Source organism: Symphalangus syndactylus, chromosome 4, assembly GCF_028878055.3.
Source record: "Symphalangus syndactylus isolate Jambi chromosome 4, NHGRI_mSymSyn1-v2.1_pri, whole genome shotgun sequence".
Taxonomy (NCBI): domain Eukaryota; kingdom Metazoa; phylum Chordata; class Mammalia; order Primates; family Hylobatidae; genus Symphalangus; species Symphalangus syndactylus.
In genome coordinates this window covers 45,272,442-45,296,484 of record NC_072426.2, presented here as the reverse complement: position 1 = coordinate 45,296,484, position 24,043 = coordinate 45,272,442, and the positions used below count along the sequence as shown (strand labels likewise).

Below are 24,043 nucleotides of genomic sequence, written 5' to 3'. Positions count from 1 at the left end.
GGACAGGATTCTGGCACAAATTCACCTTGGGACCTGGGTGAGGTCTTAAACCCAGCGTGATGAGGATTCGTTCCATCTCCTCTCCCCTCTAATGGGGCTGAGCAATAATTAGCCCCTTCTAGCACGCCAGGGCTATGCTGAGGACCAACAGGGTGTTGCGAGTGGGCCGGTAAGGCAATGCTCATCTTCCCAGGCAGGAGGGGCTGCAATACAGCCCTCCAGTCTCCCTGTGCCGGTAGTCGGGGTGGCCAGGGGTGCACCCACCACACACTCGCCACGCGCACAGATGCTGTATGGGTCCCGGTAGCTGCAGCGTGTCCCATCGTGAACCACCTGGTTCATGAACACCACGTCCCCCGTGTCCGCCGACTGGCAGATCAGCTCACACTTCTGGGCATCTGTAGGGAGAGGGACTATGCTGAGTCCCCAACTGGGCTCAGAGAAAGTGGCCCAGGACAGATCAGTATGTGGCCCAGCCAGAAAGCTCCGGGACCAGCTCTGGGCAGTTGGCGGAGCACTGGGTGTGGCGCTGGGGCTGAAAATCCCTGCTGTGTCACTTATTAGCCATGTGACCTTGGGTAATTGCTCCAACCTCTCCCAGCCTTTGTTCCCTATTTTTATTATCCCTAATCAGTAAAATGCCACATCGGCTTATTGAGAAAAATCAAGTGATAAAGTAATAATAAGCCAACACTTAGTGAATGCTTACTATGTACCAGATATTTCTAAAACCTTCACATGCCTTTAAAATACAGCTTTAATGGCTTTTCATGAATTAACTCATTTAACCCTCTCAACACCTCAATGAAGTAGGTGCTAGCGTTACAGAGGAGGAAACTGAGGACCAGAAAGGTTAAGGAACTTGCTCAAGTCCACACAGCCACACGGTAAGTGGTTCAGTCTGGATTCTAACCTTAGCTGTCTGGCTTGAGTCCTGCTCTGACCCCTACAAAACTTCACTATGCACATGTATGACATGCATCTTAATATGTTTGTAAACATTAGAAGGCTGCATGAAAGAAAGGCAGAAAAGTGGTCTGTATCTGGGTTTGCAAAATGGAGCAACAGTCAGGGAGAAAGAGAGTCCTTTCCGGTCCTAACAATTAAATGTTTCTTTCTTTATGTGGGCTATAGATGTCCTAAAAAGGAGGTTCCAGAGAATATATAAACACTTACTGTGCTTCTTAGAAAAAAGGAGGTTGGGGGCTTAGCTAACTTCCTGGAATTCGTCTAACAGTCCTGGGTAAAACCCGAAGTCCAGCTGCCCCATGGACCTCCCAGCCCCTCCTCTCCCCAATGCTGCGGTTGCTGGTTTGGTTTCTGAACGGATCTGGAAGGTTTTCAAACCAAGATTCCCTCAGCCAATTACTAAGGAACCTGTTGGGCTCTGCCCTGGTCCCCGGGCTCCAGGACAGCTGGTAACTCCTTGTCTCCAGCATGAAGGACTCAAGTCTGGAGCCACAACCTCCAAGACCACCTTGGATTTCATCCACAGGAACCAGATTCCTAGAGGGACCTGGGTCTGGGGGAGCTCCAACCCAGGAGGCAGGATCCTGACCCAGGCAGGCAGCTCTCTGGGCAGCAATGGAAGCTCTCTGGGCAGCAACAGTGCGAAGGGAGTGGTGAGCTCCCCAGAGTAGGAGGAATCCAAGCAGAGAGAATACACCCCCTGCAAGGATGCTCTGGAAGAATCTGGCAATGACAGGCCTCTGAGGTCCCTTCCAACCTGAAGAGTCTGTCATTCTAGACCAGAGCTGAAGAGCTGACGGTTCTGGGGTGGAGCCCGAGCTCCAGGGAGGAAAGCCCGTAGCCCGTCCTGACGGGAGCTGTCTGGGCCAAGAGTTGTGTGATGGAGAATGAGCATCTGTCCATGGAGGACCAATGGAGAGGCTGGCAGGGGAAAGCTGGAATCAGAGGATCATTGAGGGCACTTCCAGCCGAGGCTCTGACTTGCCACGAATCCCAACCCTTCACTGGATGCTCTGCCGCTATGGAGCCATCACTGGAAACACTCAAAAACAGATGGGAACTGGCACCACTATGGTCCCCAAATTCAGACTCTTTACATGAGTCCAGAAGTCCTGTGTATGTCCCAAGGCAGCCTAGAGAGTCAGTATGAAGATCCCACCAGATCCTATCTGCCTGCCTTCCAAAATCATCTCATTGACTCTGCTGAAACCACAACCCAATCAGTAAAACCTAAAAACACAGTGTGTAATAGGACTGAGCTCCTCAGGACACTGGTCATGCAACGGGAAGGGCGCCTGCACCTGTATAATTCTTCTCCCTGCAGGTAGGGACAGAAGACGAAAGGCAGACAACCCTAACAGCCAACACTGCTGCCGGCCATGGCAACACCTGTGTGTGAAGTGTCCCTTCCTCAAGACACTTTCCTTGCATCTGCCAGAAAACTGTCATCATAAGTACACAAATCAGGGATGGCCTTGATGGGGATGATGACCCCAGAAGTATGCCAAGAACAAGCCTACACAAGGGTATATTGTGAGCCTGCTGACTGCAGTGTCCCTTTTGGCACCCCCACTGTCCCTCCACCTTCACTGGTGTATGCAGGAGTGGGAGGCCCTGCCTGGGCGCATACAGCCCCCACAGATGCCCAAGGACATGGAGTGGGAGGGGGGTGGGGCCCACTCACCGTCGTCAGGCTCGTAGGGCACCCAGCTGTGCTTGGCGTTCTGGTGCACATAGTAGGAGTTGCGCTTGGCACACTGCTGGGCCCGGAAGTCCTCGTAGGGCCCAGGGCACTCCTCGCTGTTGCAGACCTGGTACTCAAACACGGGCCCTAAGCATGGGCGGCCTCCATAGGCTGGGCTGGGACAGACACAGAGAAATGGGTGACCTTGCTGCCTGGGAAAGCTGGGGAGGGCCAGGCTTCCCACATGGCCACCAGGAGCAGCTCAGCCCTTCATAATAGCATGACAAGGGCCTCCACTGACATAAACCAGAGAATGGCTCCCAGGGTGGGGGCTGTGGAGCTCGGCCTTCCAGATCCCTCTTCCTCCCTGACTGCTTTACCCTTCAGACATACACAACCTATTCCACAGTGAGTATGACAGACAGACGTACAGACTGACACAGGGATTGACTAACTCTCTCCAGCTGGACTGGAAGAGAAATCCATCTTATTCATCTTTGTGGGTGCCTTCAACTGTTTTGCAGGCCCTGGCATAGAGCAGGCCCCCATAAACAACTCAGCCACTCCCATTTGCATCCACTTCCACTTAGTATCATCATAAACTAAGGAGTGGTAAAAGACACTTGGATTTGGAATCAGAAGAGCTGGCTTCCAAGTCCTGACCGTGCAACTTTGGCCAGGCCACTTAGCCTTACTGTGGCTTAATTTCCCATTGAAAACAGGGACTGTAATCCCTGTTATTTTACACACCTCCTGGTGTGTCTGTGAAGAATAGTAAGAAAAGGTATTTTATAATCATCTATGCTCTCTTCTCCATTAAGTCAAGAGGATTGGGTAAGACTTGATACAGTGTCCAAGTGCTGGGGTTAACAGTACCATACTCATAGACATGTGGGAGAATTGCACAGATTTTTGTACCTAAGTGCTTAGCATCCCACCTAGCACAAAGTGCTTGACATACTATAATAATGATTATTACAACAGCAGCTGTCTTTCATTAAGTATTTAATTTGTGTGAGCATGGTGCTGAGAGCACACATATTATTTCATTTAAGCCTCATAAAATAAAAATAGTTGTTATTACACAGGAGCTCAACAAATGGTAGCTTTGATACCAATTATACCGCGGGATAATTATCGGTCATGCCTGCAAGATGATTTACTCAGAACAGGGACCCCTGGGCTTTTCTATAACCACAGACTTTGTATTCACAACAGATGAAAGTTACAAGGCAGTCCATTTTGGTTCATGTGTGTAGAAGGTCAATATAGCTGTCCATATTAACTATACGGCTATATTCTCTAGGACAAAGGAACAGCTGCTTCAATAGGCAGTGAGTTTCCCATCCCTAGAGATAAATAGCAGAGTATGAATGACCACTCCTGAGGACACCAGAGCCACTGTGACCCTACAACTTTGCGATTCCGCAGTCTTCATCATACTCCTCAGTGCTGTGAGGGGGTCAGGCCAGGCCCCGTCATTGTGGGGGTTCAGAACTCCTGCATTCCTAGAGCCAACCGACCCATGCAGCTGGCCTTGACCATTCCCCACGTCTCATGGTGCTGTTCTAAACAGGCTGCTTCTGCTTGGAGATGGAGATGGAGAACTAGGGCTCAGATGTCCCAAAACCATGGAGTTGGGGAGAAGATCCCTATAGAGGGGATGAGAAGGGAGAACGGACATGTCCCCCAGAATGCTAAAACGCGGGAGTGGGGAAGAAGGGAAGGAGCTTTGATGTTAGAAAGAGTTAAGAAAAATTAAAGGGAGATTTTCTCCATGTAGTAGAAAACAAAGTTAGGAAATTGATTCTTCCAACAAAGAGCTTAGATCAGTGTTTCTCAAAGTTTAGCCAGAAGGTCGGGGTCATGAGAGGACTTGTTATACGCATGAAGAAGCAGGGCCACCCAGACTCTGGGGAATGTTCTGCACATGAGCTTGAGAACCACTGGTTCAGACAAACGCACAGAAGACAGACCTGAGAGTCCTTAGTGGATGCAGGTAGGAGTGATGTGCCTCCACCAACAATTTTGTGTCCTCATGCATTAGCATACACAACCACCCACAGGGGCCCTTCTCCCCTGCACTGTCTCCCCAGTGCCTTCCCCTCCAAGCCCCTCCACCCTGGGGAGGGGCTCCCTGCCCTCCCCACCCTAGCCAAGCACACTCACGAGGGGTTGTTGCAGCTCCGGCTGCGGGATCGCACTCCGCCCCCACACGACCGCGAACATGACCCAAACGTGGTCCAGGAGCTCCAGCCTCCATCCTGGCCGTATGTCTGCTCCGGCGACTTCCAGATGCAGTGACCTTTGAAGCACCACTGGGGCAGAGCAGAAAGCATGAGGTCACCCTGGGCTGCTGCTGCTGAGCCCACCCGGGGAGCCAGAAAAAGGGACAGCAAGAGCATGAGCCTGGGTTTAGGCAGAATCCCACCCCTAGCATGAGCTGAGCAGCCTTAAACAAAGGGCTTGCCTTTCTGGGCCTGTTCCTCAACTGGACAACGTGGGTAACTGCACCTGCTCATAGCTTCTGATGAGATCATACTCGGTATACAAGGCCCTCCAGAAATGACAGATCTTATGATGAACAATGATAATAAATGTGCAATCATTTGCACACCCGGGAGTAATAAAAGGCTGATAGGGGTGAGAAGACACAATCTTCCCACACTAGCTAGAGTTGATCTTGGCTCTGTATCTCAAAATCACCTTCCAGGGATCACAAGATGTGCTTCCGAGAGGCAGGCCAGCCATGCAGGGAGGTCTGTGCATGCAGCGGAAGGAGTGTATGCATGAAGGATTCTTGGGTATGAATCCCAGCTCAGCAATACTAGCTATGTGTGGCTACTTCAGCTTGCTGTGCCTCAGTTTACCCACCTATTAGGTGGGACTGCTCTAATATCTATACAGGCCTTAGCACAGGGCCAGGCAATAAAGAAGGGCTCAACTAGAGGCAACTCCCTTCCCTTTTCCTGTAGGGTAGTATGAAAAAAATGCACAAAGCTCTCTGGGTAAAGTTCGTCTCCCAAGAGATGAACTCAGTGGTTCTCAACCTTGGAATCACCTGGGGGAGATTTTACAACTTCAGATGCCTGATCTTCACCCCAGACCCAATGAGTCAGAATTACTAGGGGTAGGAACTTTTGGAGGCACTATAATGAGATGTAATTTACGTACTATACAATTCACTCATTTCAAGTGTGCAATGCGATGACTTTTCATAAATTCGCAAAGTTGTCCAATCATCACCACAATCCAATTTGAGAATATTTTTATCACCACAGAAATATCCTCTGTGCTCATCTGCAGTCGCTTCTTGTTCTATGGGAGGGGTTTTAAAGCTCCCGGGATGATTACAATATGCAGCCCAGATTGAGAACCACTGATGAACTGTCTTGTGAAACTGTGGCTGGGGAGGGTCTTTGAAAACTTTGAAAACACCTGGGAAAACTTAAGAAGTGGAAAGACCTGGAACAGCTATAACCCATCAAGGACCTGCCAGGCCAGGGGAAGCTCCATCCACCTGTGACAGGACAAGCCCCAGAGCTGCTCAGCAGGACAGGTGTGAATAGGAGGAGCCTGGCTAGGGCAGGAGGCAGGGGGCAGGCTGGTGGGGTGGCCCTGTGGCTGGGCTCCTGCTGATGCTGAGGAACCACCTCTCCTAGCACCTGGCTTCTTCCCTGCTCCCTCACTTGCCTTGACATGAATCAGTAATCTCAGAACAACCCTGAGGTTGGTCAGGTGTTGGCGAGTCAGAAAAGTTCAATGAACGGCCCAAGGTCACCACAGTGATCAAGGGCAGGGCCGGCAGCAGAGCAGAGCTGGGTTTTAGACCCAGCCACGGGGTCCCCCGGGCAAATGAAGCCCTGGCACCCACACATGCATGAGGGAGCAAACACAGGACATTCATGAAGGTTGGTGTGGGGAGAACACGTGTGTCTCGTGCTCAGAGACAGCATGGGGGTGGGGGAGTAGGCAGGACACACAGAGACTTCTCTGCATCCCTTCTCTGTCAATCGCTCCCTGGGAGACCCCAACAAGTTCCTTAATTAACCTGCCTGGGCCTCATTCTTCTCATTTGTAAAATGGAAGTAAGCCTTCCTGTCAGATGGGCTAGGAGATCATGCTACCCTCAGCCAATTACAGAGACAAAGGGCTGTGGGCTGGGAGAGAAGAAAGGGTATGAGTTTATGGGAAGACTCCACATGTATCTATCCACACACTGGGCTCACCACTGTCCTTTAGCACCACCTCCAACTCATATAAGCACTTGGAGGGAGGGGTCAGGGTTCCCCCTGGGATCTGCCCCCATGCCCGTGATGGATGCTGTGCACCCCAGGAAGGCCACTCCTGTTGCACACCCCACAGGTACCTTGCCGGGTGCACACTCAGTCCCATCCAGCGGGGGCCCCTTCTTGGTCTTGCAGAAGTATGGGTTGTCAGGGTGGCTGCACCACAGCTGCTTGCAGGGCTCAAAGGTCCTGAACTGCATGGCAAGGGAATGGGGTCACCAGACTGGATTGGTTCTTTGTCCAAGGAACAAAGGGCAGTGATAGAGAGAAAAGAGGGTGTGATGGGTACAGGCACCCAGGGCACTGCAGGGAAGGCAGCCAGAGCCCCTCACCTGCTTCAAGTTCACTCTACCCCAAGCACCAGCAGCCTCCAGGGACCCCTTCTTTCTCTGGGGCACTGAGAAAGAGCCCAGCCATGGCCCATGCTCTCGTCATTCTCTCTCCAAGGCCTCCCTCCCCCACTTTACAGAGGCCATTTGTCACTGAGCTGGGACTAGGGTGTGAGGCTCTGGGGAGGTCTGGGTTCACAGTGCGCCTGTCCTGAGCCCTGTGCACATGGGGAAAATTGAGGGGACTGCTGCTTTCCAGCCCAGACCCCTGCCCATGGTACTCCAACAAGGCTGGGACTCCACCTCCCTGTAACTTGGACACCCAGCCATGCCAGAGATTGATGACCTTATGTTTCAGATTGTCCAGAAAAGCCATAGTTTCCTTAATATTCCCTCTTATCATCCCCTGCCAGGCAGACAAGCATCCTACAAGTACAGCATTTGGGCCCTGAAATCCCACGTCCTGGTCCTCTGCCCACAACTCAGGCACTTTGTCAGACCACATGTCCCAGACAGTGGGGAAGGTGTCCACACATGGTTGGGGGTGCTCCCCGTTCCATGGAGGTGAAGAGGGCTGCATTCCCCAGATGGGTAGTATGAAGCACTCGGGTCCCCAAGGCCTGCCCCCTTCAGAAAGCCCCCTACCCCTGAGATGGCCCATTCTCTGACAGCTCAGCCTGGGCCCTGGGTGGCAGCTGTTGGGTTCTCTCCTAGGACACTCTAGCTGATCTCAGGCTCAGCAGTCTCCCCCTGCCCCATCCTGCAGGGTAGGGACAAGGTTATGCTCCCTTGTATCTATGTCCTCAGCCACAGGCAGCAGGGGCGTGGAACTGACGCTCTGGAGAGAGGTGACGTGCAGGTGCAGAAGGTGGGGAGTTAGATTGAAAGATCTGGCACATCCCCTGAGGGTGTGGGACCTGCTGCTCCACCAGGCCAGAGCCCAACACCTTATCTGAAACCTGGGCTCCCTTGCAGTATCCAGACACTATCCCATCAGGTGCCCACCCTCTCTGCTCTGCTGTTCCCATCTTTCCCAGGGCTAATGCATTCCCAAGCCACTGTGTCCACCTGCCCCCACAGGTGTTCACTCTGCATCCCTGCATGGTGGCTGGCACTGTGTCTGTGGGCCCATCACCAGGCCCATGGCCAGCTGGGCGGAAGGTGCTTCATGAATAATCAGCCTGGGCCACAGAAGGACACTGCCCTGGCCCCCAACCACCTGGCAGCGGCCAGATGGCTACTTACTGCCAAGCAGGTCTGGTATCCACTGCCAAAGTCAAAGCGGCACTGTTCATCCATTGAGTAGTCGATCCCAGGCAGCTCTGGGGGCTGGGGCCAGGCAGGATCAAAGGGGTCATCAAGGAGGCAGTCGTAGGAGCTGCCAGTGGAGACGAGGAAGGTGAGCCAGGCCGACAGCAGGAAGTCCCAGGCTTTCCCTTCCCAGGGGCTGGGGTTTTCATGAGCAAGGCCTGCAAGAATCTGCACCCGCTATCCTGTGCCCAGCGCTGTCTCTTCCAGGGAGGACGGGCTGCCCTGAGCAGCCCCCTCACTCAGGACCTCAATCCCACCAGTGACTATATCTGGAAGGGCTCCATTTGCAGCCAAAGGCAAGGGTGCCCAGACTGGGATTAGATACTCAGCTTGCAGCTGGATTAGGAGGTCATTTTGCCCACCTTAGAGGGACATGATATGGCCAAGACTAATGGTTGATTCATAGACAATTTGAGGACTCACCCTGTACTGAAAGAAGGAGAAAAGCCTACCATGCAAGATGGACCCGGGGTGAGCTGCCCGGGCCAGCTCCTGTATGGGGCCAGTGACTATACCTCTGCCTCCACCTGCCCCCATCCAAATCCACTTGGCCTCCCATTCTCAGGCCTCGAGGTCCTGAGTCTAACACTTGCTCTGTACCTGAACATCCTTGAAGACCCAGGAGCTGACCAGCCAGGCCGGAATTGGGAGTGTGCTGCTGGGGCCAAGGATGGGAGTGGGGAGAGGAGGAGCTCCCTCCTCAGCATGCCCATTTCCTTGGGGCCTGGGGGAAAGCCACAGTGGCACTGTTCATCCATTGAGAAGTCGATCCCGGGCAGCTCTGGGGGCTGGGACCAGGTGGGCTTAAAGGGGTCATTAGGAGCCACTAGGTTTAGAGCCCCAGCCTCAGCCCAGTGGCTCATAACCTTCAACAGGCATAAGTATCACCTGCAACACTTGATAAATCCAGATTCCTAGACCCAACCCCAGCAGAATCTAACTTACCATCTTCCATGAGCCAGGGGGTCTGCATTTTTAATAAGAATTCTATGTAAGTGGTCACCTGAACACATTCTGAAACACTAGACTAACCCACCTGCGATGCTAATGGGGTATGTTTTAGGCCAGGTTTGGCGGGGAGGCGAGATGAGTCACGGAAGAGTCAAGCCAGGGGAGACTTGGGGAAGCCAGCCAGCTGTGTGATGTCTGCTCAGAGTGGCAGATCACACACTCCGCTATCCCAACTCTGAGGGCAGGAATGACCTACGGGAGGTAGCGGCTGAGCTCCAGCTTGCTGCAGCGGGACCAATGGAAGCGGTGGAAGGCAGCCTGCACCAGGGGCGCCATGACGCTGCCCAAGCTGGTCTCATCTGCGCAGCCATTCCCCTGACCGTCATGCTCCATGCCGAGCCTGGAATGGGGAAGACAGAGGAGTCCTGATACATCCCAGGGGCCTGCCCGGGGAAGGCAGGCAGGCAGGCCAGCAGCAGGAGACCCTGACCTGACCTGGAGCTCAGATAGCTCTTCCTGGCCTCAGTTTTCCAACCATGCAGTGGGGAGAACCAATCTTCTCTCCAAGGCCGCTCCCACTGGGACGGGGCTCATCCTGCCCTCCAAGCCTTCGTTCCTGCTGCTCACCACTCCCAGACACCCACCCCTTCTGTGAGCTCCACCCATGTTCTTACAGCTTCCAAGGCCAGATCAAGCCCCACTTGGCCACTGGTCCTAGCTGTCTCACCTGTGGGCTCACCTCCACAGCAGGAGCCATCTATCCCACCATTAAAAACTCACAGCCATTCACTGGCTTCCCACCAAGGGCCTTTGAGTGTGAAGACCAGTTTTCATTCAACTCAACTCAACCTCATTTCTTGAGCCCCTGTCGGCACCTGCCTCTTGAGCCTCTCCAAGACTCTGCAAGGCTGGGCACAGAGCTTTGCACATGGTAGGCACCTACCATAATAACAGTTTACATTTAAAAATTTGCTCTTCACAATTAGTCATTAATGCCAAATCCCAAGAATTCTAAGTTCTTAAACATTCCCAGATGGCTGCATCTGGCTTTGACTGCTAGGCAGATACACAGCCCTATAAGCTTGACCTTGTGTCTCCACAGGGAGGGGCCTCAGAGGTTCCCCTGGTGTCAGCCCCATGTTGCAGATGTGGAGAGGAGGTCCCACCTGCCTGGAGGAGCAGAGCTGGGATAAAATCTAACAGGGCTCATGGTGTCCCTTGGTTCTGCCCGTGACATGGCATGACCTACCGAACAGTAGCTCATTTGTGTCCACCCAGCATATAGCCTCTTGAGGACTTCTCTGTCCTGGTCTCCACTGTAGCCTCATTCCTAGAATGGGGCCTGGTGCATGGTAGGTGCTCAAGAAATACTGAATGAATGAACACACTCTAAACAAAACCCAAAGCCCTAAGATCAGGCAAGCCAGCCTCTGCCTGGCCCACCGCCTAAGCTCTAAGTGCACCTGTTTACAGTGGGCTCAGGCCAGCACTCCAATGAGTGCTGAGTATCAGGGTGGGCTGGATCAAGTCTTAGAAAGGCCTCAAATGTGGACGTGATGGAGGGAAGCCAGAGATCAAGACCACCCAGAGAGAGCAGGCCTCTGCCTGTGATGGGGACACTGCCACTGAGCCACCCAAAGGCAGGGCCACATCTGGTCCCCTGTGGCCCTGGGATTTGGAGGCTGGGCCCAAGGCAGGCCCAAATTACTACTCACGCCCCTTGGCTCCTCCCAACTCAGGTTAGAGCCTCCCTCTACTGGCAACTGCAGGAGGCTATGCCTCAGTGCCAGGCCAGCTCCTCTGACACTTCCCAGGACACTGGGACCAGGCCAAGCTGGGCAAATCCTCCCACAGCCACAGAACTCCCTGGAGCTCATGGCACAGCTGCCAGTCCCACCCACCCTGCTGCTGCCACTTACACGTGGCCGGTCTCATGAGCTATCACGAAGGCTGAGGAGAAGCCATCCTCATGGTTGAGGGCACAGCTCCTCAGGGGGTGACACATGCCAGTGACGGGTGCATACCCTGCCGAAGAGAGAAAGAAAAGGTGGAGAGCGAGGTGGAGGGCAGGTGAGGCAGGACACACTGAGGTCTGTGCCCAGCCCAGCCCTCTGGTCAGTGCTTGGAGTGGGGACATTCCTGGAGGAAGAAGGATGCTCACAAAGTCCCACCTGCAGCTGAACAAACCTGGGCCAAGCCACCCTCACATCCTAGGGCTTGATGACTTCCTCTTGGCCTGCGGTTTCCCAGGGTTTATCAGCGCCCCTCTAAACCAGAGAACACCCGGGCCTGCAAACACACTACTTCCACAATGCCTCCCTCCAGTCCCCCAGTCAATCAGCAAACAAGCTTCAAACGCTTTCTATGCAGGAGTTGGGGGCAGCATTATGTTAGGTACCACGGGGAAAACAGGGCACTCAGATCCGAGCCTACCCCTGACCCTGCAACACCCCCCTACCCACCCACTGCTACAGCTAAAGAACTGTGGTTTGGCAGGGAGATCACATGATGAGGCATGGGCCAGAAGGGCTAGAATTCAAGGAGCAAGCCAGGGTGCAGCGGGGTAGCTGGAGGAAGGGGAAAGGGAATGGTTTGGAAGGAGTTGAGGGGGATCAGGAATGGCTGATGGAGGGCAGTGAAGGACAGCTGAGACAACTCTTCAGAGGTGGGGAGGACACAGGCCAAGGTGCAGGCAGGCCACACAGGAATCATGGCAGTGCAGGGGGACTGGCACTGGCTAAGCACTACCATGCATGAGGCCTGTGTCCTAGGGGCCTCCAAGGTGGGGGTGATGACAAAGGGCGTATCCCTGCCTAGGCCTGCAGTACCCCAGACAGAGCTATTCCTTCATGTTAGAGGAGCTGAAATGTTATTTTACTTGGCATGGCTTGGGGATCATAACAAGAGGCTGAGTGGGAAGGAGGTTCCTGGGGCCTCTGTTGTCCTGGAAGGCTGAGATTTGCTCTACATGTGATATACATGTGTGTGCATGTCTGTGTCTATGTGAGTGCCTGTGCATGCATGTACATGTGTCTTTGTGTCTCTACGTATGCAGTGTCTCTATGTGTCTGTGTATATGTGTGTGTTTGTGTATCTGTACATGTACACACTGGCTTATGTCTATTTGTGTGTGTGCATGTGTCTGTGTGCACATGGGCCTGTACATGTGTGTGGATGTCTGTACGTGTGTGTGTGTGTGTGTGTGGTGTGTAAAGCCACATTTGGGGCTTCAGTCATTCAGACAAGAAATCTTTTGGGTAGGCAGGGCTGACCAACTGATTTCCAGCATTAAAGCAGAAAAAAATAGAAAGCCTTCAACATGGAACCTGGAGATCCAGTTTGAGTCTCACATCTGCCTCGTATCTGCTAAACCACATGGGCAAGTCTCTTCACCACCCCATGGCTCTGTTTCCCTATATGGATATCAAAGCTGCATGTTTGCAAAGTACTTACAATTATCAATACTCTGTCACAAACATGTCATGCACCCCCGGGGCCTTTAGCAGCCCTGGAATGGGGGAAGGCAAATATTATTACGTTCCCCATTCCACAACTGGGAGGACCCAGGGAGATGAAGAGATATTGGACCACTGGGCTAGCAAGGTGTGGAGCTGGAGGCAGAGCACAGACTTCCTGTTCTGCAGCCCACGCAAGCCCCATCCTAGGTGTCCCACAGTCTGCAATGAGGACAGAAGGACACAGTGTGGGGAGAAGCATCTTGAAGCCCATGGAGAGTCTTCAAGCAACCAGGCTCTGGGACATTAAGCACACCACTCACAGCTGCCTGCAGCCTCCACCAAAATATCGGGGACCAGAGTAGGGACCCCTCTACTTCCCACGGTCACCAATAAACCATTGCAAAGTTCACCCTCGGCTGTCCAGGTCCTGTCCCTTCAAACCTCCATGTGGTGGGCCCCAGGGAGAGCCCATCTGCCTCCAGGCCTAGCCTCTATCTGCCCTGCAAGCTGCACACACCTGGCCATGGCAAATACAGTACCTTGCATACCTGAGGGCCCAAAGTCCTGCCGGGTGAGGAAGACAACATGGTCATGGTGCTCAGCGTGGCCGGGGTCCTGGCGCTGCTGGGAGTGTGCCCAGCGACACACCTGCTCCAGGCTGCGTGAGGGGTTCCCGCGCTCGATCAGGCTCAGGGACTACAGGGGCCAGGAGAGCACCAACAGCCACATGGAGGGTCAGAGCCCTGGAAACAGCAGGCCTCTCTCCTCCCACTTAGAGATGGGAACGCTAAGGCCCAGAGGACTACAGGACCCACCCAAGATCACCAGCTGTCCCCACTCAGCTGCTGCTGGCACACAGGCCTGCCTGCTTTCAGGGATGTTCATGTGCCAAGCACCATGCTGAGATGCATTTCTGCTGGGAACTTCACACACAGAATTTCCAATCCCTTCAACCAACCTGCAAGGCAGGTGCTGTTCTGAGAGTTTCCTCTATACTTTGCGTTAATTGTTTTATTTAATCTCACAATAGCCCTTACAGGAAAGTTTGGTTGCTACCCCCATGTAATAATAGGTGACTGGTGGTCTAAGATTGCAGAGCGCAGGGCACCAGGGCTCAACCATAACATGACTTGTCTCAGTGGCCACCCCACTGTAAGCCCCAGTTTCCCCAAGGAGAGGGATCTCCCAGCAATAAAGGTGTGGAATCATCAGTTTTTCAGATTGTAGGAACCCACAAATCGGTGCTTACCACCTCTAAAGGCTCCATCACTGAAGCCACAATTCTAACAGCCTCAAGTTCTGATTCTGGAGACAAAGTTTCCTGGGTGCTTGTCCCTCCAGCCCACACCATTGCTGGTCCAACACTCTGGCCCCACAACCCTTCTCCCCGCAAACCCTGCCTGCTGGCAAGGTGGTTTACCTGTCGGTAGCCAACCATGATCAAGCGGACGAGGGCAATATTTATATGAACCCCCAGGGACTCATCATGGTAAATCTCATCTACCTGCAAGAAGAAAATACAGTTTAAGGGAAGGAAACATTCATCACAGGCCTACTGCATGCCAGGTACTGGGGTAGGTACCTAACATATGGTATCCCTGCTGTGACCTTATCAGGCAAGATACTTATCCTACTTCACAGATAAAGAAACTGAGGCTGAGGGGGCAAAATGACCCGCCCAAGGACATGCTGCTAACAAGCTGCAGAACTGGGATTCACATCCTAGACCATGTAATCCCAACCATGAGCTCTTTCCACAAAGCCACCATGTAGAGGGCCTGGTCTCAAACTCAGCAGCTCTGACCAAGACTCATCTTTCCACGTCTGGAGAGCCTCTTCCAGACAGGTCACCTGGCTCAGGGAACCAAAGGCCACTCGCCCTAACATCCCTGTGTACCTTTCCAGTTGCCACTGGCATAATGTCTGCCCTACAGTACCCCGGCCCTGGGGAGGCAGCAGTGGGCACTCCTCCAGGAGACATACTCCAGGACCTTGGAGCAGCAGCAGCACCTGGAAGCTTGTGAGAAATGCAGAGTCTTGGGCCCCATCCCAGGCCTCCTGAATAAGGATCTGCAATTGAACAAGATCCCCAGCTGACTGGCAGGCATGGGCAAGTTTGAGGAGCAGTGCTCTAGATAATTCCTTTCTCTCACAGGCCAGGGACTGTGGGGCAGTGTCCTGCACAGCTCATCAAAGAATCCAGCCCTTTGCACTCCTCTGCCAGGAAGCTCCTGAACAGTGCTCATGAGGTGGACACTCGGCCTCTGCTTGTCCACCCCCAAAGACAGGGAGCTCACCTTCTCCCAGGGACACCCATTTCCTGAGTGGTCCCATTGGATACTTCAGCTTTTTTGTTTTAAATAACGTTGTTTATGAATACAAAACACCTCACTAGAAATAAAAATTGAAAACTACAAAAAAAGAAGAAAATGAAATCACCGACACTACTATTAGCCAGACTTATAATAACCACAGTTAACCTGTGTCCTGCCATGTGTATACACACATGCATCTTATTTTACAAAATTGGAATCATACTGAATATACTGTTTCTATGTTGCTTGTTTCATAGAACATTATTCAATACATTTAAAAGCCTAATCTTGACCAGGCATAGGCACGGTGGCTCACGCCTGTAATCCTAGTGCTTTGGGAGGCCAAGGTAGGAGGATCACTTGAGGCCAAGATTTTAAAACCAGCCTGGGCAACATAGTGAGACCCTGTCTCTACAAAAAAATGCCACTGCCGCCATCAGGGATGTGATGCCAGCAGTGTGGTCAGGGATGTGATGCCAGCAGTGTGGTCAGGGATGTGATGCTGGCAGTGTGGTCAGGGATGTGATGCCACCGGCATGGTCTGGGATGTGGTGCCACCAGCGCAGTCAGGGATGTGATGCCAGCAGTGTGGTCAGGGATGTGATGCCAGCAATGTGGTCAGGGATGTGATGCCAGCGGTGTGGTCAGGGATGTGATGCTACCGGCATGGTCAGGGATGCGATGCCACCAGCACGGTCAGGGATGTGATGCCACCAGTGCGGTCAGGGATGCAATGCCACCAGCATGGTCAGGGATGTGATGCCACCGGCATGGTCAGGGATATGATGCCACCGGTGCCGTTAGGGATGTGATGCCAGCAGAAGTGGAACCCAGCCTCTGCCTCCTGCCCACATGGCTTCCTAGGAGCTGGGCTTGAGCTCCCTGCATAGTCTTGCTCTCACTACTTCCATCTCCCCATGCCCTTCAGCCATCAATTCTTTTCCAATCAAAAGCAAAGTGATCAACCTACAACCCACAAAGCAACCGTTGTCCACCACATGGAGAAGAGGAATAGCACTTCCAACCACACAGGCGTAACAGTCCCATGGCAAGGGGTGAGCCAGGAGAGGAACAGGAGATGTATGCTTTGCAGGCATACCCCTTCTGGACCAGCCAAGGAGTGAGCCAGGCTGTAAGCACAAAACTGTGGGCAGCAGAAGCCACGTGCATCACCGAGCCCCAGTCCCAAGCCACTTTCCACAGTGCCCAGAACTGGCAGCTGCCCCAGTTCATGAATGGGCGGACTTCAGAGCAGCCAGTGTCAGGCTTCCGACATGGGCCTTCCTGGCACCCATATCTGGATCCAACTGAGTAGCAAGACCAAAGACCAGCACCCGCTGTGGGAAAGCAGCTCCCCGCCAACACCCCACCACAAGGAACAATGCCAACGCCCACCTCAAGAAATGACGATAGTCCAATGAGCAGCAGGGCTTCCTTCCCAACCTCTTCCCCTCCCCAGTGGGATTAAAGTGCTCCAATGCATAGAGACAATGTCCTCCTCAATCCACACTCTCTAGACTTATCCTAGGAGGGATTTCAGGGTGGAGTGGGGGGCACCCAATCAGTCACACACACACATAGTCTCCCTGGTAGAATTCTAAACTAAGGAGTCTTTGCCGATCATGGATCTAAACTAAGGAGTCTTTGCTGATCTAAACTAAGGAGTCTTTGCTGAGATTATCATGGATCTGCACTAGGGTGACCCTTAAGTAACCCTTACTTCCCAGCCCCTCCAACACTGGATCATGGCCTCCTTCTGTACTGGGGTGGGTCAGTGTTGCAGACCTCCCTGAGTGCACTATAAGCAGACTAAGGACAGGATCACAGGCAATGCACGCTCTGCATAGCCACATCCGTGCCTCACACATTCTCATGTAAACCCATCGGTTATCCTGGGGGCAGGAGAAGAAAGGAGCCACTGGGACATTCAGCGGGGGCATCTGCTGGGCCTCTGGGCATCTGGAAATGCCCAGGGCTGCTGCCTTCCTCCACATGTCTCTCTTGTAAGGCAGACCATGTGAATTGCTGCCAGAATCCTGCCATATTACTCATTTCTGTACCTCACTCAACAGGCCAAACCTGCTCATCAAAGCCTCCAGTGACCCTTGCTCCAACCGCTGCCATCTCCAGCTCAGGACACTGGGAGGTCCTTACAGTGGGACTGGGCAGGGGGGCTGCTGCCTCTCTGAGCAGGAGATAGAATCACAACTCATCTGTCCGACACTGGCAGGAGGTGGGGTGAGGCTCCCTGATGCCACTTCCCACTCCCTGGTAACTGGCCTAGATGCAAATGCTATGTAAACAGAAAGGGACAGCCCATCTGGAGATACCACTAAGAAGCAACCTGAGACGGAGGGCTTCAAGTGCCTGGTGTCCTGAGGTCTGCAGCACAGGCCCCCACCCTCACCCCCTGGCTCCAGGATCTGGAGCAAAGGGAAAGAGTGTCTGGGCAGAAGGGCTCAGGGAAGTCTCAGTGGAGGAGCTGGAACGACCCCTGGACCAAGAAGGTTGTGGACCCTTAAAAGGAGAGGGGCAGAGGCTTGCAGCAGGGGAGAGGAAGGCAAGAGCCACGTGGAACCACCAAGAGAACCCCAGGGTCATTGGCAACCAAGGTAACTAAAGTCAACTGCTTTGGCCTGAATGTTGGTGTTGCCCCAAAATTCATATGTGGAAATCCAACTCCCAAGGGAATGGTATTAGGAGATAGGGCATTAGAGGGTAATTAAGTCATAAAGGCAGAGCCCTCCTGAATGGGATTAGTGTCCTTATAAAAGAAGCCCCTGAAAGACCCCCTCACTCCTTCTACCATGCGAGGACACAGTGAGAAGGCACCATCTATGAACCAGAAAGTGGGTGGGCTCTCACCAGTCACCAAATCTGCTGGTGCCCTGATCTTGGACTTCCCAGCCTCCAGAACTGTGAGAAATAAATTTCTGTTGTTTCCGTGCTACTCGCTTAGTATATTTTGTTACAGCAGCCCAAACAGGCTAAGCCATCCCCCTCCATCTGACAGGGAATTTCTTCCCAGCCAGTGCTCATATGCACCCAGTAGTGGGTAGCTTTTCATCATTGGAAAGTTCCCTGGGGCATGAGCCCTGTTCAGCCTTCCCATCCATGTCCTCTGCTGGCCTTAAGCCTCCCGCTGGAAGTTTTACTGAGCATGTCTGCTCCCTTCCTGGGGACAGACAGTGACCGCAGTCTCTTATGGACTTCCCTGTAAGCACACCTCCGTCAAAGAGAATAGAGATCACTTACCAAACAGAAAATACTGAATTAGCACCATCTAAGCACTGAGATAAAGAAACCATCAACCTAGAATCCTGAACTTACAAAACCATCTTTTAAGGACCATGATGAAATGAAGACATTATTAGATAAACAAAAAGTATTACACAGACCCCACTAAAGGAATGGCAGGGAAGATGGAAAATGATCCCAAAAAGGAAGCCTAAAGCACAAGGAGAAGTGAAGAGTTTTGAGGCTGTGATAGAAAAGGAGCTCAGCAATGAGAAACAGTTGGGTCTTTTCTTATACTAAATAAGGATGATAAAAATAAACTGCTTTTATTTTATTCCCTTTCTCCCCCATTAAAAAAAGGTGGAGTTAGCCCTTCCATTCCAAGTCCCCTGTTCCAGTCCTCTGGGGCCCTGGTACGCTCATCTGCACACACCCGTGCCATCCCCAGCCCTTGAGTAGGGACCTCAGCGTCTTTGATTTGGCTCAAGCTGCCTAAGACTTTGCACAGGCCAAGAAGGTGGCTGGACAGGGCTGCCACGTCTGGTAGAACTGCAGAGGCCGTGTGACACATGGCACCACGGCCAGGACCCCAGCTGCTCCGGAACACACACAGGCGGCTCGCTGACAGGCTCCAGCCTGGCTATGCACCCAGGGCCTGGCCCTGTCTGCCTTGGCCCTCCATGGCTGCCTCCCAAATGCCAGAGGTGAGGCCAGAGAGCTAGCTCAGGGGAGATCATGGATCGCTTCCCATGGTTGGGCACGAGGCAGGATGGCTACAAGGCACACCCACAGGGCAGAACAGAGCAGTGTGTCCAGCTTCCCTGCTTCTCACCTCTGAGCCAAGTTCAAAGTCACCTCTGCACCAAGTTCAAAGTCACCTCTGCCAGGACCCCTACATTAGGATTCAGCACCACATATTGACCTGAGATAACCACTGGGTATGTACCAGAAAAACAAGCAAAGGTCAGGACTCTCTCCAGCCAAGGGGAGAAAAAGCAGCACAAGAGAAGATGGTAGAGGATACTGGGATCGGAGGGAGGCACTGCTACTCCCCAAGCACCTACTGTGTGCCAGGCACTGTGCCAAGGGCTTGGCATACAGCCTCACAACAACCTTATGGGGAGAGGAATTATTTCCGTCTCATAGGCAAGACATCCAAGGTTCAGAGAGGGTAAGTAACTTGCCCAAGGTCACGCAGCTAGAAGTGAGAAGGCCAGGAGTTGAACTCGGATCTCTGTGACTCTCAGGCCCCCTTCCTTAGCCAGTACACTCAGCTGCTGTCCAGAACCAGTTTCTGTGGCAGGGTAGCTGGGGTGGGCTTTTTCTGGCCCAGGAGAGAGAATGAGGAGAGTTTACAATTCAAGAAGGTTGTAAAAGGTCCACCCACCGCTTGGTAGCCAGGCTCAGGCAGGTCTTAAACAGGGAGAGGTGGAGGCCAGTGCTGAAAAAGCAAGACCCTGGGGGTATTAAGCCCACCCGCGCTCAAACAGAAGCGGAACACTCATCGCCACTAATGGCTGGCACAGCCCACAAGCGCCTCCTCGCATCACTTCACTGAATCCTCGCGGCGAATGGCCTGGAATTCCTATTATTCTAAAAATAAACTTTATTTTAAAATAACTTTAGATTCAGCTAAAAGTTGCAAGGATAGTACAGAAACTCCCCATAGCCAGTTTATTCCAAATGTTAACATCGTCCATTACTATGGTATGGTTGTTACAGTTAATGAACCAATAGTGACATACTATTATTGACTAAAGTCTACATTTTATTCAGATTTCTCTAATTTCCCCTAAATGTCCTGGTCCCATCCAGGGTGCCACATTCCATTTAAACTTCCTGTCTCCTTAGCCCCTCTGCTCTGTTTCTTCTCTGTGACAGGTTCTCCCGCCTTCTGGTTTTTGATGACTTTAAGCCTTGAGGAGCACTGAGCAGGTATTTTGTGTCCTTCAATTAGGGAATGTCTGATGGTTTTCTCATGGTTAGATGGGGGCTATAGGGGAGGAAGCCTGCAGGGGTAAGGTGCATCCTCATCAGGCCATGTCAAGGGTGCATGATACCAGCATGACTCATCACTGTTGCTGTTGGCCTTCATCACCCAGCTGAGGGAGTGTTTGTCAGGTTTCTTCACTGAAAGTTACCCTCTGCTCCCTGATTTCCATCCTGAATTCTTGAGAAGAAAGTCACTATGTGCGGCCACATCTAGGGAGTGGGAAGTTAAAATCTACCTCCTTGAAGACGGAGTCTCTATGTGAATAAACTGGAATTACTCTGCATGGGAGATTTGTCCCTTCTTCATTTATTTATTCTATCATTTACGTTATCAGTATGGACTTTTATCTATTTTACACCTTGGGCTATAATTCTCTGTGATTTGTTTTGTTGCTCAAATTGTCCCAGCTTTGGTGGTTGAGAGCTCTTTGAGTTGGCTCCTGTGTCCCGTAAACACACCCCCATGGTTTGGGGATTTGGGGTATGTTTTTTAACACTTTGTTACTTTCTGGCTCTGGGAGATGCTCCAGGGTCATCTTGCATATTCCCTGCCCTAGTCCCAGAGTCAGCCATTTTTCCAAGGACCTCCAAGGAGAATGCTATGCTATCCCTGTTTTCAGGGATACAGGCAGGCCCAAAGGTATACAGAAGCTTGCCTGAGGACAGCAGTCATGGTCAGAGGACAAGCCCAGGCCTTGGAAAACCTGATCTGCTCATGCACCTTCCCTGATCACTTACTGCCTCTGAACCTGGACAGATGTGGGCAACATTGCTTGAAGACAGAGGAATGGCCACAATGACCCCTCCTGTCCTTTCTCAGTCCTAGGGAGACAACAGCAACGTGGAGTCTCAGGCCCTGGACCAGCCCCTTGGCACGCAACCCTGGCCCTTCTCACAAGGCACAAGGTGACTCTGCAGACCACGTGCTCCAGCCCCCAGCGCCCCTGAGACACATGCTGCATCCTATTGAGTCCAACAGGCTCCTCTTTTCCATGTTTACAATCACTGTTGGCCAGGGGGCAGCCCAGGTGTGACTGTCACTGCCAGTGCAAGCAAGAGCCTCTGTCATTCCTCGTGGCTTCACAACCACAGCCCTCGTCATTTCAGGTAACAAACTATCAGAGGCAGGAATGTGAATCCTGGGTGTTGTCTGAAAACCTCCCATTGGCACCTTCCAGTAAAATCAATATGGCTCCAGCATCAAATCCACAGGATGCTGTCCGTAGCTTGTACGAAAATCCAAGGATGCTGGTGGAGCCCTCAGGTGGCACCACCCCTGCTCTCGATGGCAGGCAGGACAATGCTGCACGGAAATGTCACACACTGAGGACTATGCTGACTATGCCAAAACGTGACTTGCAAGGGCACTGCTCTGAATGTGAAGAAGTTAGGGGAACTTCTCACCTGTTCATGTTGCCTTATCTGTGTGTGTACAAGAGTAACATATGATAGGCCAGGCGCAGTGGCTCATGCCTGTAATCCCAGCACTTTGGGAGGCTGAGGCGGGTGGATCACGAGGTCAGGAAATTGAGACCATCCTGGCTAACACGGTGAAACCCCGTCTCTACTAAAAATACAGAAAAAATTAGCCAGGCGTGGTGGCGGGTACCTGTAGTCCCAGCTACTCGGGAGGCTGAGGCAGGAGAATGGCATGAACCTGGGAGGCGGAGCTTGCCGTGAGCCGAGATCGTGCCACTGCACTCCAGCCTAGGCAATTGAGCAAGACTTCGTCTCAAAAAAAAAAGAAAAGAGAAAAAAAAAAGAGTAACATATGTTAAAGACCTAAGTCTAACTGAGGTTAAAAGCTGTCTTCTAGCTGGGTGTGGTGGCTCATGCCTGTAATCCCAGCACTTTGGGAGGCCGAGGCAGGAGGATCACAATGTCAGGAGTTGGAGACCAGCCTTACCAACATGGTGAAACCCCGTCTCTACTAAAAATAGGAAAATTAGCCGGGCATGGTGACATGCACCTGTAATACCAGCTCCTCAGGAGGCTGAGGCAGGAGAATCACTTAAACCTGGGAGGCGGAGATTGTGGTGAGCTGAGATCACACCACTGCACTCCAGCCTGGGTGACAGAACGAGAGTCCATCTCAAAAAAAAAAGAAAAAAGAGAAAACGCTCTCTTCTAATAAGTCTACAGTAAAAATGCGGAATGATGAACAGAGTTTCATTGGTAACACTTTTTCATTCTTAAGGACATAAAATAATGGGGTATCTGACCATCAGTGTGGTCTTAGATTTGATGAAATATGGTACACATGTGAACTTGTCTGTGTGCACACATCTAATTTGGTATGGTACACATGGGTGCATGTATCTACACAAACACACCTGTGTTACACATGTGGGTGATTAAACATGCACCGGTATATGCATGTGTATTGGTACCCGTATTATATGTGTACACGCATGTGCATGTGTGTGGGTACCTGTGTTGTATGTGTGTACACATGTGCATGTATGTGGATGTTTAACAGCAATATACTACTACCTGTGGCCTGAGCTCTCTGCCTTCCCCAGCCCTCTGGGGCTGACCCTCGCAGTAGCCAGAGCTGGGTCTGGTTTACCCTGGGTTGGGACACTAAGACCTCACCAAGATGCCATGCTCAGGTGTGTACATGCACAAACAAATTCACATGTGTACCATACTTCATCAAATCTAAGACTCCATGATGGTCAGATACCCCATGATTTTATGCCACATAACACATTGGTAGGCCCTGCCTCTGAGGTCACTAGTGAGGTCTTTAATGAGGTCTTGGAGGATCAGGCCGCTCTCAGGGGAGTGGAAGGAGAGTGCTGAGTCTCCTGACTTCTTTCTCAGTTGCTGCAGGCTCAGCTGCTCCATCTCCCCTCTCTGCCAAGCTCATGATCATGCCCTATATTTTAAAGGGCTGGTGTGGGTTCCAAGTGAGCATTTTTAGCTGCCTTTTAATCGGCACACCTCTTAAAGGGGTGGCTGTCTCTGGAGCTCCCTGGAGCCTGCAGGCTGGTTTGGGTGATGCTCCGGGGATCCGGCTGCTCAGCCCACCTCATGCCCAGGCTGTGTGTGCAGAGTGGCTCCAGGGTGCACAGGGATGGACCCACCCAGCCCAACAGAATCCCTTTCACAAGCCCACAGTGCTCAGCATTTATCCCCCACAACCTATTTGTGAAACGCAGCAGCCTCGATGTCCCAGGCTGGCAGCCTGTGTGTAAACAGAGGCAGTGTGGAGGCCTGTGAATGTCGAGCTCTGCCACTTCTCACCACTGCATGGTCTTACCTCTTGGAGCTCGACCCTGCTCATCTGTGGCTGTGGAGGAAACATAGCTTGCAGAGGCAGGACAGTGGAGGGGAAAAACAGACATCAAGGCTTTGAAACCAGGCCTGGCCCATAGCATGTGCTTGATCAATGGCATCTGTTAGTTTAAAACTTATTTCAGCCAGGCACAATGGCTCATGCCTATAATACCAGCACTTTGGGAGGCTGAGGCAGGAGGATTGTTTGAGCTCAGGAATTCAAGAC

General features: G+C 52.2%; 1 protein-coding gene across 2 annotated transcripts in view; it reads right to left on the bottom strand.

The window, feature by feature from the left end:
- The window catches only part of ADAMTS14 (ADAM metallopeptidase with thrombospondin type 1 motif 14), an 87,553-nt gene that overhangs the window by 18,452 nt on the left and 45,058 nt on the right, over nucleotides 1-24,043 (bottom strand). Inside the window, exons 5-13 of one of the 2 annotated variants that reach the window (XM_055274591.2) lie at nucleotides 14,412-14,495; nucleotides 13,531-13,687; nucleotides 11,453-11,558; nucleotides 9,790-9,933; nucleotides 8,517-8,649; nucleotides 7,023-7,136; nucleotides 4,823-4,971; nucleotides 2,654-2,829; nucleotides 265-398 (exon numbers count right to left, since the gene is read on the bottom strand). In XM_055274591.2, the coding sequence (XP_055130566.1) occupies nucleotides 265-398; nucleotides 2,654-2,829; nucleotides 4,823-4,971; nucleotides 7,023-7,136; nucleotides 8,517-8,649; nucleotides 9,790-9,933; nucleotides 11,453-11,558; nucleotides 13,531-13,687; nucleotides 14,412-14,495 (1,197 nt within the window). The remainder of the gene's footprint in view (nucleotides 1-264; nucleotides 399-2,653; nucleotides 2,830-4,822; nucleotides 4,972-7,022; nucleotides 7,137-8,516; nucleotides 8,650-9,789; nucleotides 9,934-11,452; nucleotides 11,559-13,530; nucleotides 13,688-14,411; nucleotides 14,496-24,043) is intronic. The other variant, XM_055274592.2, reaches the window with a different exon arrangement.